This window comes from Crocuta crocuta, unplaced genomic scaffold (genome assembly GCF_008692635.1).
Source record: "Crocuta crocuta isolate KB4526 unplaced genomic scaffold, BGI_CrCroc_1.0 scaffold466, whole genome shotgun sequence".
Lineage (NCBI taxonomy): Eukaryota > Metazoa > Chordata > Mammalia > Carnivora > Hyaenidae > Crocuta > Crocuta crocuta.
In genome coordinates, this window is record NW_027529672.1 from 7,777,091 (window position 1) to 7,791,582 (window position 14,492).

General features: G+C 63.7%; 1 protein-coding gene across 1 annotated transcript; it reads left to right on the forward strand.

Annotated features, from left to right (window-relative positions):
- The first annotated feature begins 1,420 nt into the window (after window positions 1–1,420).
- DPYSL4 (dihydropyrimidinase like 4) lies at window positions 1,421–14,270 on the forward strand. The gene is made up of 14 exons (XM_077762919.1): window positions 1,421–1,675; window positions 2,223–2,311; window positions 2,891–3,075; window positions 5,029–5,193; window positions 5,749–5,810; window positions 5,904–5,984; window positions 7,499–7,567; window positions 7,916–8,036; window positions 9,024–9,180; window positions 9,459–9,600; window positions 10,234–10,404; window positions 10,695–10,874; window positions 12,475–12,640; window positions 13,409–14,270. The coding sequence occupies exons 1-14, from the start codon at window positions 1,421–1,423 to the stop codon at window positions 13,498–13,500; spliced, it is 1,935 nt and encodes a 644-aa protein (XP_077619045.1). The 3' UTR covers window positions 13,501–14,270.
- The last annotated feature ends 222 nt before the right edge of the window (window positions 14,271–14,492 follow it).

The window sequence follows — 14,492 nt, forward strand, 5'->3', positions numbered from 1 at the left end:
CCTCCACTGAGTCCTCCTCCTGGGCTCGGAGGCCCCAGGGGAGACGCGTGCTCGCTGGTCGCCGCTGAGCTGACACCCTGGCAGCCCCAGCCCTTGGGAGGGGGGGCCCCTCAACAACCACAGGCAGGGGTGCGGGAGGTCAGACGGTCCACCCCGCGCTACCAGGAAACAAAGCCGCCCCTTCCCGGCCGCGGCCCGGAGCCGGCCGAGGGAGGGGGAGGGAGGCTGCCCGCGCCAGCTGGATGGTGGCGGGGGGCAACCCCGGGATCTGAGACCCGACTCTGGGGTTGNTGCGGGAGGTCTGCCAGTGGCTGGCACGGGGTTGGGGTTTGAGGGGGTCAGACGCAAGGTGGCCTGTTTAGGGGAACTTCCACCCTCATCCTGATGAGAACTTCATCCCAGCTGCATTTCCCTCTTTGTTCCAAACCCAGGAAGGTTCCCAAAGTCTGCGTTCAGGTGCCTGGAAAGGGAAGGGATGTAAGAGAGATGGGGACACATAGACCACAGGTGTCTTCCTACCGGGGGGGGGGGGGGACACACAGACCACAGGACTCTTCTGCCCAAAGCCTTCCTCTTCCTGGCCAGGGTTTGCTTGGTCTTACTCGAGAATGGTGGGTTCAGTGGCGGCCGCACTTGGCCCGTGGCCTGGCCCACCAGCTGTCTTGCCGATGGTGGGGTGGTGGTTTTCCTGACCAACAAAGTCCTGAGAAGTCAGTCCAAAGGGATACGAGGATGCGTGGAGGGCGGGGCAGTAAGGAAGGCTCCACTGCGGTGCGTTCTGTGCGCTCAGAGGGTCTCAGGTTCCTGCCATTCGCACCGCACGGCCCGTAGGATCGGCTAACGGTGTGTGGACAGCCACAAACCGTGGGGGCGAGGGGCCAGACCTCCCTGCGAGGCGCACTCGTTCCTGCCGGGTCAGGTCAGAGGGAGTGTTGAGGCTCGAACACGGTAACACGGGGAAAAGGGCCGCCCCGCTGGGTTCCCGTCGAGCGTTCTGCGTCTCGGCTCATTTCCCGTGTTTCTCCCCGTTGTTCTCCGGGGCCGTGCAAAGCTCCGTGCGTGACACCCCACTGCTGCCCCACTTTGCGTCTTCCCCACCATTTGGCGGGGCTCTTAGGAGTGGGTCTGTGGCCGCCGAGCCCCGCAACACCTGGTGCCACAGCTGACCCACGACGGCTGGCCTCACCTGCGGGCGCTCCGTTCGCCCCGGGGCCTCCATCAGCAGCCCCTGCCTGCCCGCCTCCCAGCGGCGCTGGGCCCCGTCTCCCTGGACAGCGTCGGAAAGCAGCAGGCGGCGGCCCCGTTTCCATCACCGGACACCACGTTCTGCTTGTGACACAGAGCCAGCGCGATCCATCAGACCATGCTCAGTCGTTGCTCCAGGCCCCTCGGTGGGGCCCACTGACTCCCCAAGCCCAGCATGGCCCACTTGCGCTGGGCTCTCAGCCCCTCACCCCTCCCCTTGGAAGATTCTGGCCCGGCCCGTTTCCTCTCATGTATCCACTCAAGCTCGTTCCTGCCTCAGGGCCTTTGCATGGGCTGCTCCCTGCCCTGGATCACCACCCCTGCCAGCTTTACCTCCAGCACCAGCCCCTCCCATAGACCCTTCTCGGATCCTGACGCAGCCCTGCCTCCTCGCCCTTTACCCTATGATGTCACCCTCTTTGTGCTCTCCGTTTGTCATAGTCTGTGATGACCTATTGTATGATTTCTCATTCTTGTCTGTCCCTCTGCAGTCGGATGCAGCCCCCGTCCCCCTGCCCAGAGGTAGGGACCCCCCACATTTGGCACCATCATGGGCCACATGATCCTGGTGTGAACGGAGCCTTTCAACTCCGTTGAAAGGTGGGGGTGGGGGTGGGGGGGCTCACCTTCCAGGCCAGCGTGAGGCTCCTCCCCCAGCCTGCGCTGCCTGCATCAGGTGATGTATTCAAATGCGGCCACGTCTCTGCTGTCTTTCCACTCACGGTGGCCCCTGCTGTCCTCGCGCCTTCGGCGGGCCCAGACTGCCTGCCCTGCAGGTGTGGGGTCTGCCTGGGCCTGAGGGAGNCCCCCCGCCTTATTCGTGGGGTGGAAGACCGAGCTGGCTTCCTCGTCCGTCTCTACGTGCACACATTGCATCCGAGTGCTTTGATCCTAATTCCAGAGTAAGAACTTTTGGGCAAGATGTTGAGGAGCTCAGCCTGGAGAAAACCCATCTGCCTTTTGTTTGTTTCCAACAGAGCGACCGCCTTTTGATCAAAGGTGGGAAGATCGTGAATGACGACCAGTCCTTTTACGCTGACTTGTACGTGGAAGATGGTTTGATAAAGTAAGTTTCTGCCTCAAATATCTTCAGTCACACGTGTACACATTGATTGCACATTATCCACAAGCTTACTTTTGGGTGAAATCCACCTAAATGGTTTTTTTTTTTCTTTTCCAAAACCCTGTTCCCTGAAAATAGCTCCAGCCCAGGCCTTTAGCAACAACAGAGTCTTTCCTGTTAGTGGCAAGGTCTTGGGAAGCAGGACGGTGGCTCACACGTTCATGTGGCTATCACAGCTGTAGGATGACTCAGGGCTCACAGTCAGTGCTTAATAAATACTCACTGACCACACGTGTTAGCGCCTCTGCTCCTGTCTGTCGGCGGCTCCAGCCACTAGTCCGAGAGCCACACGTGGCACCCGGGTGAACACCACAGGGCAGTGCCCGGGGTGGACCTTCTGTGTCGAGTGTCTCGAGCCCCTGGCTGGCGTGTTGTGCTCTCTGACGGCCTCCAGAGGCTGAACCAGTTAAGCCTCGGCTGTGTCACCCTCTTCCTCCAGGAGCCCAAACACCGGCTCCCCGGCCGCTCCGTTCACGTTCTGGTCTGGACTCTTATAACCAGTGAAATTTCTGTTGCTCTCAGACAAATTGGAGAAAACCTCATTGTCCCCGGAGGCATCAAAACCATTGATGCCCATGGCCTGATGGTGCTGCCAGGCGGCGTGGATGTGCACACGAGGCTGCAGATGCCCGTCCTGGGCATGACTCCGGCTGACGACTTCTGCCAGGGGACCAAGGCCGCTCTCGCGGGAGGGACCACCATGATACGTGAGTGGCTCCCCTCGTGCCGAGCGTCCGGCCCAGGCCTCGCTCCGCTGGCCAGGTTTCCGTGTTGCGGGAAGAGCCTCCCAACAGAGTGCTGTTTCGGTCTATTTCCCTTTATTACCTTTCAACCTAGGAAATCCTTGCATACGCTTTTGTCACCCCGTTCGCGACGTGAGTCGTCTCACCTTGGCCGGCTCCGGCGTGCTCCTGGGAGTTCCATGGGAGCAAAGGGTGTGTGCCCAGGAATCTCTCATTTCCTGGGAAGCTGGCAGCCGGCCAAGGACTGGGTTTTCAAAACCGAAATGCCTCGCACAAGGGAAGGAAGCAGGCACGCTTGCTCCTGGGCCTCCCACCTCTGAAGCTTGGTTTGCACAAAGGTCCTGCCCAGGTCAAGGAGGAGGCTGTGTTTTCAGAAAGAGAGTGGCAGGGACACTTACTATTATCTGATCAACAGCCACCAGAGTGGCCCTTTCTGTAGTGCTGGCTGGGTGCCATCTGCAGCTCGTAAACCCTGGAGCTCAGCGCACAAGCCCCACCCAGTGGCTCGCCAGCTGGATCCGCCTGCCTGAGGTGAGCCTGGCTGTGGTTAGCTCAGAGCCAGGACGAGCCCCCGGTCGCAGGGCCTTGAATGCCACCAGCTTGGCGGTGCCGAGCGCAGGCATTCCTGCTGTGATGGAGACCTGGTCTAACACACCTGGCTGAACCCTGGCTCCACCGCATTCTCGCTGTTTGGCTTGAAGTAACTCAACCAGCTTCTAGAAGCCGTGCTTTGCTAACCTGTGAGGCGGGAGGGAGGGCCAGACCCTCCTGAGAAGGTTGTGGGGACGAAGGGAGTCAGTGCACGAGTTGCTCTGTTGTGCCTGGCACGTGGCGCATGCTGTCACCGCTGCCACCAGGAAGGCTGCCCTGAGGACTCAGGGCTACTTCACCAGTGGCGTTTAGCTATGCTTAGCTATTGCCGAAATCATGGCTTCGTTTGGTTTACTCAACCATGAAGCAAAAACTAAGCCAACAATGGTCTGTTTTTTAGTTTGAGGACACTGGCCATGTTAGGTGACCGCTCATGCTCATCACTGGTGGCCCCAGCCAGCCAGGACACTTCGTGGTTGTCACCCACTGACGGCAATGCGCAGGCATCAGACAGGCTGTCAGGTGTCACTGTGAGGACAGATACACGCTGCGTCTCAAGCTGGCCTCCCCAGGCTGGTGCCGTGCGGGGACCACAGGGCAGGGTAGCACCCTCTCCCCCAGGGTCCTGGGCATGAGATCTGACCTGTGGGAAGTAGGGGGTCCCCACACAGGGGGTCCCACACTGTGCTGGAGGGAGGCACGGCTTTTGCCAGTAACCTTGGGGTGGGTGTGCCATCTTGTTGGCCACCCCTACTCTGAGCTCTTTCCCTGCACCCAGAGGAGGCCATGAGCAGTGTTGGGACCTTGGGCGTGAGGTTGGGTGGGGGGAAGTGAGTGTGCAGTGGCCAGGTGCTCTCCTGGTTTCCCCAGGGGTGGGGTGGTGCTGTTGAAGGTGTGTGCAGTCGGTGAGGCCGGCCGGGGCCAGCACCACGGACAGCGCCAGCACCTGGGCTGCGGCCCGGCCCTGGCCCTCCAGGGGCGCCTCCGGTGGACACCTGTGTTGGAGGTTAAGGTCCTTAACTGCCACCGGTGCTCCTTGGGGTGAACATGTCCGTCAAGGAGTGGGGTGGCTTGAGTCTGGCCTTTCTCTCTGCCGAGACAAAGGCCAAGGGATATGAGGCAGAAGGTGCCTCTTCGGGCAGAAGTGATGAGCAGGTTCGCAGCAGCACTAGCCCCACAGAAGTGGCCTGTGGCCTCCCCACAGCTTGTCAAACGCATTTCCTGACCTCCTGGGAGCATGAAGCCAGTTTCCCTTGGAGGCCAAGGTGGTTCCCAGTGACCAGAGTGGGGGCTCGACTGACTGCACTGTCCCCCCACCCCCCACAGTGGACCACGTGTTCCCCGACACGGGCGTGAGCCTGCTGGCGGCGTATGAGCAGTGGCGGGAGCGGGCAGACAGCGGGGCCTGCTGTGACTACTCCCTGCACGTGGACGTCCCCCGCTGGCATGAGAGCATCAGGGAGGAGCTGGAGGCCCTGGTCAAGGACAAAGGTAAGGGCATGTCCAGAGGCCGGCTGGAGGGCGGGTAGGCACGGGGCCCGCGCTTCCCTGGTCTTGGCTCGAAAGAGCCCCTACCCCCAGCCCCTGGCCAGGCTGGAGGCTGCATCCGTCTGACCCCAGGGTGGGGGTGGGAGTTGGGGGGAAGATGGACAGATTGGAAGGTTGATTCTACTGCCAGAGGATCCAGAGCAGGAGGTCACCTGCCTCTGTGTCTGAGGGCGGGTCCTGTCGCTGCCCTCGGCTGCGGCCCGGGCCCCCTGTCCCCTGCCCTGGGCAAAGGAGAGAGCTACAAGTTTCCCTAGCACCCTTTCGAGAAGGGAGTGAAGGGAGCGCTTTCCAACCCGCAGCCTCCCCCCCACCCCGCGCGGGAACGAGCCAGCCTGTAAACAAGGCTTCAGTTCTTTTCATCAAAAGTCCTGAAGCAAAAACCACAGCAGCGTTTCTTGGGGATTTAACACGAGTTAGTTAGCAGTGGGCCCGTGGGAGAGGAGGTCAGGGAGCCGCGGAGGCCCCCAGTTGTCTGACCCCCTCCTTCTTGCCCGCCAGGCGTGAACTCCTTCCTGGTCTTCATGGCGTACAAGGACAGGTGCCAGTGCACCGACGGCCAGGTGAGGACAGGTGTGGGGGGTAGGGGGGGCGGCGGGCACCTCGGGCACAGGCAGGGTGCACGCAACCCCACATGCCGTGCACTCTCTTCCCAGATGTACGAGATCTTCAGCATCATCCGGGACCTGGGCGCCCTGGCCCAGGTGCACGCAGAGAACGGGGACATCGTGGAAGAGGTGCCAGGAGGGCTGCCTGCAGGCTTGGGGGTGGGGGTGGGGAGGGGCCGGGGGCTTCGGACACTCACATGGGGCACTCTGCCGCACAAGCCCCCAGGGAGGGAATAGTGGACAAGTCTGGGGAGCAGGCTACCCAGGGCAGAGGTCAAGCAAGCAGGGGGATAGGGGGAGCCTGGGGGCTTTTGCCCATAATACAGATTCCTCTGTGATCATCACACTTACTGTTTTAAATTTTTTTGTTTATTCATTTTTGAGAGAGAGAGGACACACACACACACACACACACGCACACACACACACACAATGAGTGGGGGAGGGTCAGAGAGAGGGAGATAAGAATCTGAAGCAGCTCCAGGCTCTGAGCTGTCAGCACAGAGCCCAACTCGGGGCTGGAACCCACAAACCATGAGATCATGACTTGTGTCAAAATCAGAGGCGCCCAGGTGCCCCTGATCATCTCACTTCTTATCAGAAGTTTCCTGGAACCAAAGTGTTGCTTTTGGGGGGACCGAGATGGACTTTCCTGGTGTCCTCTGCCCCCATGGATTGAGGCCTCGCAGGGAACTGTCCCTCATGGTCGCTGAGCACAGGTCCAGGCCCCATGCCCGCCCCTCCGCCTGGGCCATGGGGTTGGCACTCGCAGCCTTGGCCACACTTCGTTTTCCATTCAGCTTGAGCGCCTGCAGGTGCAGATGCTGGGGGTGCCTGGGAGGTTTGGGGGGCTCCTCATGGGGCAGTGTGCCTCCCTGGCATCCCAGACACACAGAGAAGCTTCCTGGTGGGTCGGGCTCTGCCCCGTCCGCAGTTTAAAGGAAGGTGGTGACACCTGGGGAGGGGCACGTGGGGTCCCCAGGCCCTCGTCCACCCACCCCGCCACCAGAGCGCCAGGCGCTGTGTGTGGCCTCTCTGGTCCAAGGCCAGGCCCAGCTGCACAGTTAGCAGGCCGTCACGGGTCAGGCTCAGTACCCGGGGGTGGGGGGGCGAGCACGCCAAGGAGGACCCCCCCAGTGTGGAGCGTCTGTCATTGGGTCCATGAGATTCTGCTCCTTGCTTGTTCTTCATGGTGAGTCCCAGCATCCACATCTCCATTTACACAAGAGGCCGTTCAGGCACAGATCGTAAGGGCGTGCTCGGGGAGGGTGCGTTCTGTCCACCCCGACCGCGGAGGCCACCCCCCCCCCCCGGTGTCCTCCTGGACGTCCCCCTGCTGGCGGGACCCAGCATGGCAGGCGGGGGGCCCACTCCAAGCCCCGTCCTCATCTGTAATTTAGGGAGCTGGGGTCACGCCTCCCCAGAGCCCCCCACTCCTCCATCCTGAGTTGTCTGTAGTTGGAGATCTGGGGGGCCCAGAGGCCCGGGGCTAGTGTGGGGGAGGAGCGCTCATGTGAGAGGCAGGGGTCAGGGCTCGTCTTGGGGGCGGGTCTCCCGGGCTGCATGCATCACGCCCAGACTGGGGCTCTGTAAGGCTCTGGCTGCCCCCGGGCCGGACTGTGACGTCCTGTCTGTTGTTTTAGGAGCAGAAGCGGTTGCTGGAGCTTGGCCTCACGGGCCCCGAGGGCCATGTGCTCAGCCGCCCCGAGGAGGTAGGAGTTTGCCCGCTGAGAGCCGTCCCAGCCCTGACCGCGCCCCACACAGCCACTTCACGGGAGCGGACCTGACCCCGTGGGCGGCCAGGGCTGTGACGCGCTGTCTTCCTCCGGCTGCTGTCCCCCCATAACCACTGGTGGCCCTAAGGCCTTTACCACAGGCCAGGAAGCGGTGAGGTCAGGCTCTGGGAACTGCGTGCCAGCCCGGCACTGAACCGCGGGCGGGGGTCCTCAGTCACTCACACTGCCCCCTCTGGGCCCGGGACCCGTGGATGATGGGGGCTGCCCATGCCCACACTGGTCAGCAGGCCCCAGGGCCCTGCCCAGTGAGCGCCCTGTCCCCAGGTGGAGGCCGAGGCCGTGTACCGTGCCATCACTGTTGCCAAGCAGGCCAACTGCCCCCTGTACGTCACCAAAGTGATGAGCAAGGGTGCGGCTGACGTGGTGGCCCAAGCCAAGCGCAGGGGTAAGTGCCGGGCCCTGGGCCCCAGACACCAGTGGGGGATCTCTCGGGGATTGGGGGTCACGTTCTCAGGGCAGAGGGCCCAGCTGGCTACACTGAGGCTCAGGGCAGGCCCGACGGAGACGCAGCGGCCGCCCTGCCTGGCTTCTTGGTGGTGGGTCTCGGTGGCTCCTCCCCCACACTAGCCCCGGGCCTCTGGGCCCCCCAGATCTCCAACTACAGACAACTCAGGATGGAGGAGTGGGGGGCTCTGGGGAGGCGTGACCCCAGCTCCCTAAATTACAGGGTGTGTCCTGCGGGAGACACAGGCGCCCGGTCCCCGTACGGGGGGGCCCTGTCTCCTGTCTCGTCCAGGTAGCAGCTGCTCACCAGGGGCGGTGAAGCAAGGGGCCTGTTGGCTCTGTTTGCACAGAAGTGATAGAACTGTGCGTGTGCGTCATGTATGCACATGTGTGCCCTCTGCATGTGGATATGTGTACGTGTGTGGTGTGTGTGCACACAGTGTATATGTGGTGTGCATGTGTGCAGCATTGTGTGTGGCGCGCACGTGTGGCATGTGGCATATGCGTGTGAGGGGCAGCTGATCCCATGCCTGATGGGACCTCGCCCCCCTGCCCTGCACTGGGTGCCTCTAGGAGCTGGGGGCATGCGCTGCGGGCCTGGGTGGCCTCTGCCTGTAGATGCCTCGCAGCTGGAGGAGGAGGTGGGGACACAGACGAACCGGGGTCCTCGGGGACAGGCCTCAGGTGGCCAGGGGCTGGCGGCTGTGCCCGTGTTTCCTGCCCTCGGCCCGGCTGATTCCCAGCAGGCAGTATGAGGGGGAGGGTGTGGAGAGGACCCCCGTGTGGGAAGGCCCAGGCACCCTGGAAGCCATCCAGGGTCCGGAAATTGAGTGGGGACAGCAGCACAGCACGAAGGGTCCTGCCCTGCCTTGCCTGGTCCTGGGGGGGCCCGCGGGCTGTGGGGTGCCTCTCACGGGCCTCCCTGCAGGGGTGGTCGTGTTTGGGGAGCCCATCACCGCCAGCCTGGGCACCGATGGCTCGCACTACTGGAGCAAGAGCTGGGCGAAGGCCGCGGCCTTTGTCACTTCACCCCCCATCAACCCGGACCCCACCACCGCAGACCACCTCACCTCCCTGATGTCCAGGTAAGGGGCTGCTCTGGGTGCCCCACCATGACCTCAGCCCGCAAGCAGCCCTGGGCTTCTGCACGGACCCTGGGCGGGGCCTCCCGTGCAGAGTCCCCACACTGATCCTTCCTGCCCTCTGGCCCCCACACTGAGGCCCCCGCTGTGCTCCGTGCTGCTCTCGGACAGCATCCAGCCCCCATGGGCTGTGCCGGCCGGGAAGGGTCAAAGCCAGCTGGCCTGGGCCGGCTCAGGGAAATCAGGCCACCAGGGGCTCCTCTGACCCCCCCTTTTCTCAGCGGGGACCTTCAGGTGACTGGCAGTGCCCACTGCACCTTCACCACTGCCCAGAAGGCCGTCGGCAAGGACAACTTCACGCTCATCCCCGAGGGCACCAACGGCATCGAGGAGCGGATGTCCGTGGTCTGGGAGAAGTGCGTGGTGAGTGCAGGCTGGGGCCGAGGTCCAGCCTCCACCTGGTCCCTCCGGAAATGAAGCCCCATAACCAGTAAGCACACCGCCTGGAATAGAGGTCAGGGCGTGTCGCGGCCCCAGCCCTGCCACTCAGGGCTCCCCATTCAGTTCCGGGCCCCCTCGGGGAGACTCCCACTGCTCTGGGGTGGCCGGGTCGCCTGCAGAATGCATCTGGGAGAGCCAGTCACTGCTCCTGGTGGAATTATACTCAGTCTCTCCCAGATGCCTGAGATTTCCCCAGACGGCCTGCACCCCCACACTCCAGCCCTCAGCTCCTCCCCCGTCAGAGGCCCGGACTCCAGGCCCCTCTTGCCACCCTACGTCCTGAGGCCTCCTGGTCACCCCGGGGGACTGTCATGTCCTTCAGGGGACACAGACGTCACCAAGACTTCACCACGGATTGACTCCCAGAGTGAGCGCAGCGCTCGTGCCAGGGCCTGATGGCGGGGCCCTCTGATGCCCTGGGAGCGCCGTTCTGATGCCGCTCGCTGCCTGGGCACAGGGGCCGCCATCTGTCCGCACAACGGCCGCCAGACCAGACCCCTGAGAGCTGTTCGGACGAGCGCCCCCCCGCCTCACCTTGGCCTTCTTATTTCCCAGGCCTCAGGGAAGATGGATGAGAATGAGTTTGTCGCTGTGACCAGTACAAATGCAGCCAAAATCTTCAACATTTACCCGAGGAAGGGGCGTGTGGCTGTGGGTTCCGATGCTGACCTGGTTATTTGGAACCCCAAGGCCACAAAAATCATCTCTGCCAAGAGCCACAACCTGGTAAGAGAAGCCAGGTCCCTAGGACATGGTCAGGGTCAGGGCTGGGAGAGCCCCAGGCACATGCACCACACACCTGCTCGCCCGGCGGGAGACTCAACCCCATTACAGGCCCATCCGCACCCCCTTCCTCCCAGGACCATAGCAGCAGGGTGTGGCCGGCTCCGCCTGTGTCCCGGCCCGGCCGAGGTGACTGCTTCTCCTCAGAGGCCCTAGAACGGGGGCCCTGGGGCTGCGAGGAGGCCGGGCAGCCCGCAGGGCGTTGAGGCCGGCCCTCTACCCTGTCTCCCCAGAATGTGGAGTACAACATTTTTGAAGGCCTCGAGTGCCGAGGAGCCCCCACAGTGGTCGTAAGTCAGGGCCGGGTCGTGATGGAGGACGGGCACCTGTCCGTCACCCCTGGGGCCGGCCGCTTCATCCCTCGGAAGACATTTCCCGACTTCGTCTACAAGAGGATAAAGGCACGCAACCGAGTAAGGCCCGGGCCGGGCAGGGCGGGGGCAGGGGCGGGGGCGGCAGGGGCTTCTGGGANAGCCTGGCCCGGCAGCCCCAGGTGGGATCAGGGCCTGCGTGGGGAGTCGGTTCATAGTAGTGGCTTTATGTAGTTTTGTTTATTTTTTTTAATGTTTATTTATTTATTTGGGGGGAGGGGCAGAGAGAGAGGGAGACACAGACTCTGAAGCAGCTCCAGGCTCTGAGCTGGCAGCACAGAGCCCGACATGAGGCTCAAACTCATGAACCATGAGGTCATGATCTGAGCCTAAACCAAGAGTCAGATGCTTAACCGGCCGTGGCCCCCGGAGCACCTCCATGCAAACTTGTATTATGCAAGTGGCCCCACAGAAGCCAGTCATGGCCACCTCCCTAGGTGAACCACATTGGCCGCAGTGCACTGTGGGCCCTCCCCGTGCACGGACGCGCCTTTGCAAGCAGGGGCACATCAACTTCACAGCAGCTTTTATGAAGCGGGAAGTCGTGAGTGCTTGCCCACATCTTTCCCTTCCTTCCTGAAGCCTTGGCCGAGTTGGCCCGTGTCTGACGGACGCACCAGAAGTCTGTCTGACTGGCCCGCACAGCATGTGTAGCTGGCTTGTGCATACACATGCATACACACACATGTGCACGTACACACAAAATTACTATACACACAGGTTTGCTTTATCCATCTTTCTAGAAGGACGTTGTCTGAACTCGGAGCAAGGAAGGCCAGCTTCCAGGGGGCTGGGGGCCGGGGCCATGGTCTCCTCTGGGGGGAAGGAGAGTGGAGTCTGCTCTAACTCGCCAAGACGCTGCTGTCTCAGGCCATGAGGGCCACGCGGCTGCTCCCCAGGCGGGGCCTTGAGGACGCAGCCCAGCCGGTCCGGGCGCAGAGCCCAGGCCGGGGGTCCAGAGGGGCGGGGATCCGCTCGTGGGCTCCTGCTGCAGACCCTGCCCCACGTGCCGCCAAGGCAGGGAGAGGTGGCTCCTGGTCCTTCACCCTGAGTGCCAGAGGCGGGGTGTGGGCTCGGACCCAACCCCTCAGGACTCACAGCCCCACACTTGCCCCTGCACCCCATGGTGACCCCCCGGGACCGGCGACAGTCATGAGTCTGAGCGTGAACCTAGGGGAGGCCTAGCAGGAGCCATGAGCACATGGGGGGTTTTGCTTCAGTCCAGGGACTGTTTGTCCATCGTGGGGGCCACTGGGAAATGTCTCTGGCTTTGGGCCGTTTTCAGGGAGGACAGGACCCGGGGCTTCCTAGGGGCCAGAGTGGGGGCTCTGCTGGGGCCACGAACAAAGGCTACTGAGGAGGCAGAGGCTCCTGGCATCCCCTTCCCCAAAGAGGCCACGTCCTCAGGGCTGCCCTTGTATCCTCCGGCTCGGGAGGAGGGACCATGTGCACAGGTGTGAGCAGGGAGAGATGTGCACACAGTGTGTAGGGGGAGCGGGGAGGGTTGCATTCCAGCATGCAGGTGGTCTCGGGAGGAACCTCTCCCTTGGCTGGGAGCCCTGGGGTCCCAGAGCCCGTGGACGGGGGGCCCGTGGAGCAGAGCAGGCGCGGCCCCCCTCACGCCTACCCCCCAACCCCGCAGCTGGCGGAGATCCACGGTGTGCCCCGAGGCCTGTACGATGGGCCTGTCCACGAGGTGATGGTGCCTGCCAAGCCGGGGGGCGGCGCCCAGTCGCGTGCGTCCTGCCCAGGGAAGATCTCAGTGCCACCAGTGCGCAACCTGCACCAGTCGGGGTTCAGCCTGTCTGGTGAGTGGAGCTGGGGTGGGGGCTCCCCTGGAGCATCCCAAGGGTCAGAAAGCCCCCCCAGGGAGGGGGATCAGTGCCCGGCCTGTGCCAGGTGAGCTCAGCAAGGCTGCAGACCACCCACAACCGTCGCAGACGGGGAGTGTGCAGTGGGGGGCGGGACATGTTTCCCCGCCCTACAGGGGCCAGTGGGGAGGCCCCTCCTGCCCCAGCGTCTGCCCCAGTGTGGCCGCTTGAATCAGTCACGCTGTGGAGAGGGCTGTCACTGAGCCCGGGGTGAGCATGTGCTGCCTGTGTGGGGTGCCGAGTGGGGTCCAGGGGTCTAGCCTGTGAGCTGCATGGGAGGCGCATGAGGAAGGGCTGTGAGACCGCTGTGCACGCGGCTCCTCGGCCTCTGGTCAGGGTCTGGGCCACGCTGTGACCGATCCCTGCAGACGCACTGGGCCGGGTCCTCACTCCTCCCACCCCTGACGTCCCCGCCTGTCGTCCTCTCGGGGCGACAGAGTCCTGCGGGCCGCCTGGGCACACAGGGCCTGTGCAGATCCCCTTGGAAGGCCAGGGTCGTCGTAAAAGCCAGGGGCGAGACCCACAGGCCTGGCCGCCGCCCCCAACTTCCTGCGCACCTGCAGCCTCGGCGCGGGAGCGTCTGCCGGTCGGCGCATCCCTGCCAGGCCGCTCGCGGTGTGGGTGCGCGGGTCTCCGCAGCCCGGGCCCCGGTTACGGCTGCAGCCGGGCGCCACGCCCCTGCCCTCAAGCGCGCCCGTCCCACAGGCTCGCAGGCGGACGACCACATCGCCCGGCGCCCGGCTCAGAAGATCATGGCGCCCCCTGGCGGGCGTTCCAACATCACCTCGCTGTCCTAGGTGTCCCGGTGGGACCCCAAGTCCTGCCGGCCCGCCCCCGGGGCAGTGGCTGCGGGGCCCACCTCACGTAGCTCTTCCTTTGTCAGGCTTACCCGAAAGGTGCCTGGCCTCGCCTTCCCCACCCCCTCCCCAAGAAACTACCCTTTTGGGGTCCCAGGTCCTGGACGAGGAGCCGGCGAAGGAAAGGCCTGAATCTGGGGGGCTTCACTGCCAGATCGAGGAGGCTGGGTGTGGTGGCGGGGTCAGCCCAGGTGGCCCCGAAAGACAGCTGGGCGCTTCACGAGGCAGGGCCGCCGCCCCCCAGGGCCACAGGGACCTCCAGGCCCCGCAGACGTGCGAACGGCCGGCCCGGCCGCCGTTAGAATCTCGGCCCCGCGGCGCCCCAGGCCCCTCCCTGCTGCTGGGGGTGCGGCCTGCCCCCTCCCCAGCCGCCTTGGCATGGGGGCAGCGCCCCGCGACCTGAGCCTCCTGCCTCAGAGCTGCTGCGACTTCAGGGATCCATCAGGAACTTCGCGAAGGGCGGCCTCGTTCGCACGTTGCCAAGGACCAAGTCTCCGCTCCTGTAGCAGCCCGAGTCCGGCAGTTGTGGGGTCCTCTAGCTGAGACGCCCTCCTTTTATGACCCAGTGTGCGTTCCGGTAGTTGATTAGCGCAGCACACGTGCGCCGAGGACAGCTGTAGCTAGCAACCTGCATGCCCCCCACAGCCCGGGCGGCCACCTCTGCCCCGTGCTGACGGGAACGGGGTCTATTAAAGGCGTCTGGGTTAGAAGCTGCTGGTGTGTGGAGCCCCGACTTCTCTGCCCCCACCAGCGGTTCACACGCAGGGCGCTTGGGAACATTCGCACTGGCTGCACGGCCATCCACCTCTGGGGACAGCTCTGCTCGGCCTCGGGGCAGGGCTGGCTCTTCCTCCCAAGGAAGGGGGCAGGAAGGGGGCCCGGGAACCACGCCTGCACCCAGGCCTTCTGCTCAGACGCGGCCGGAGGGGGCT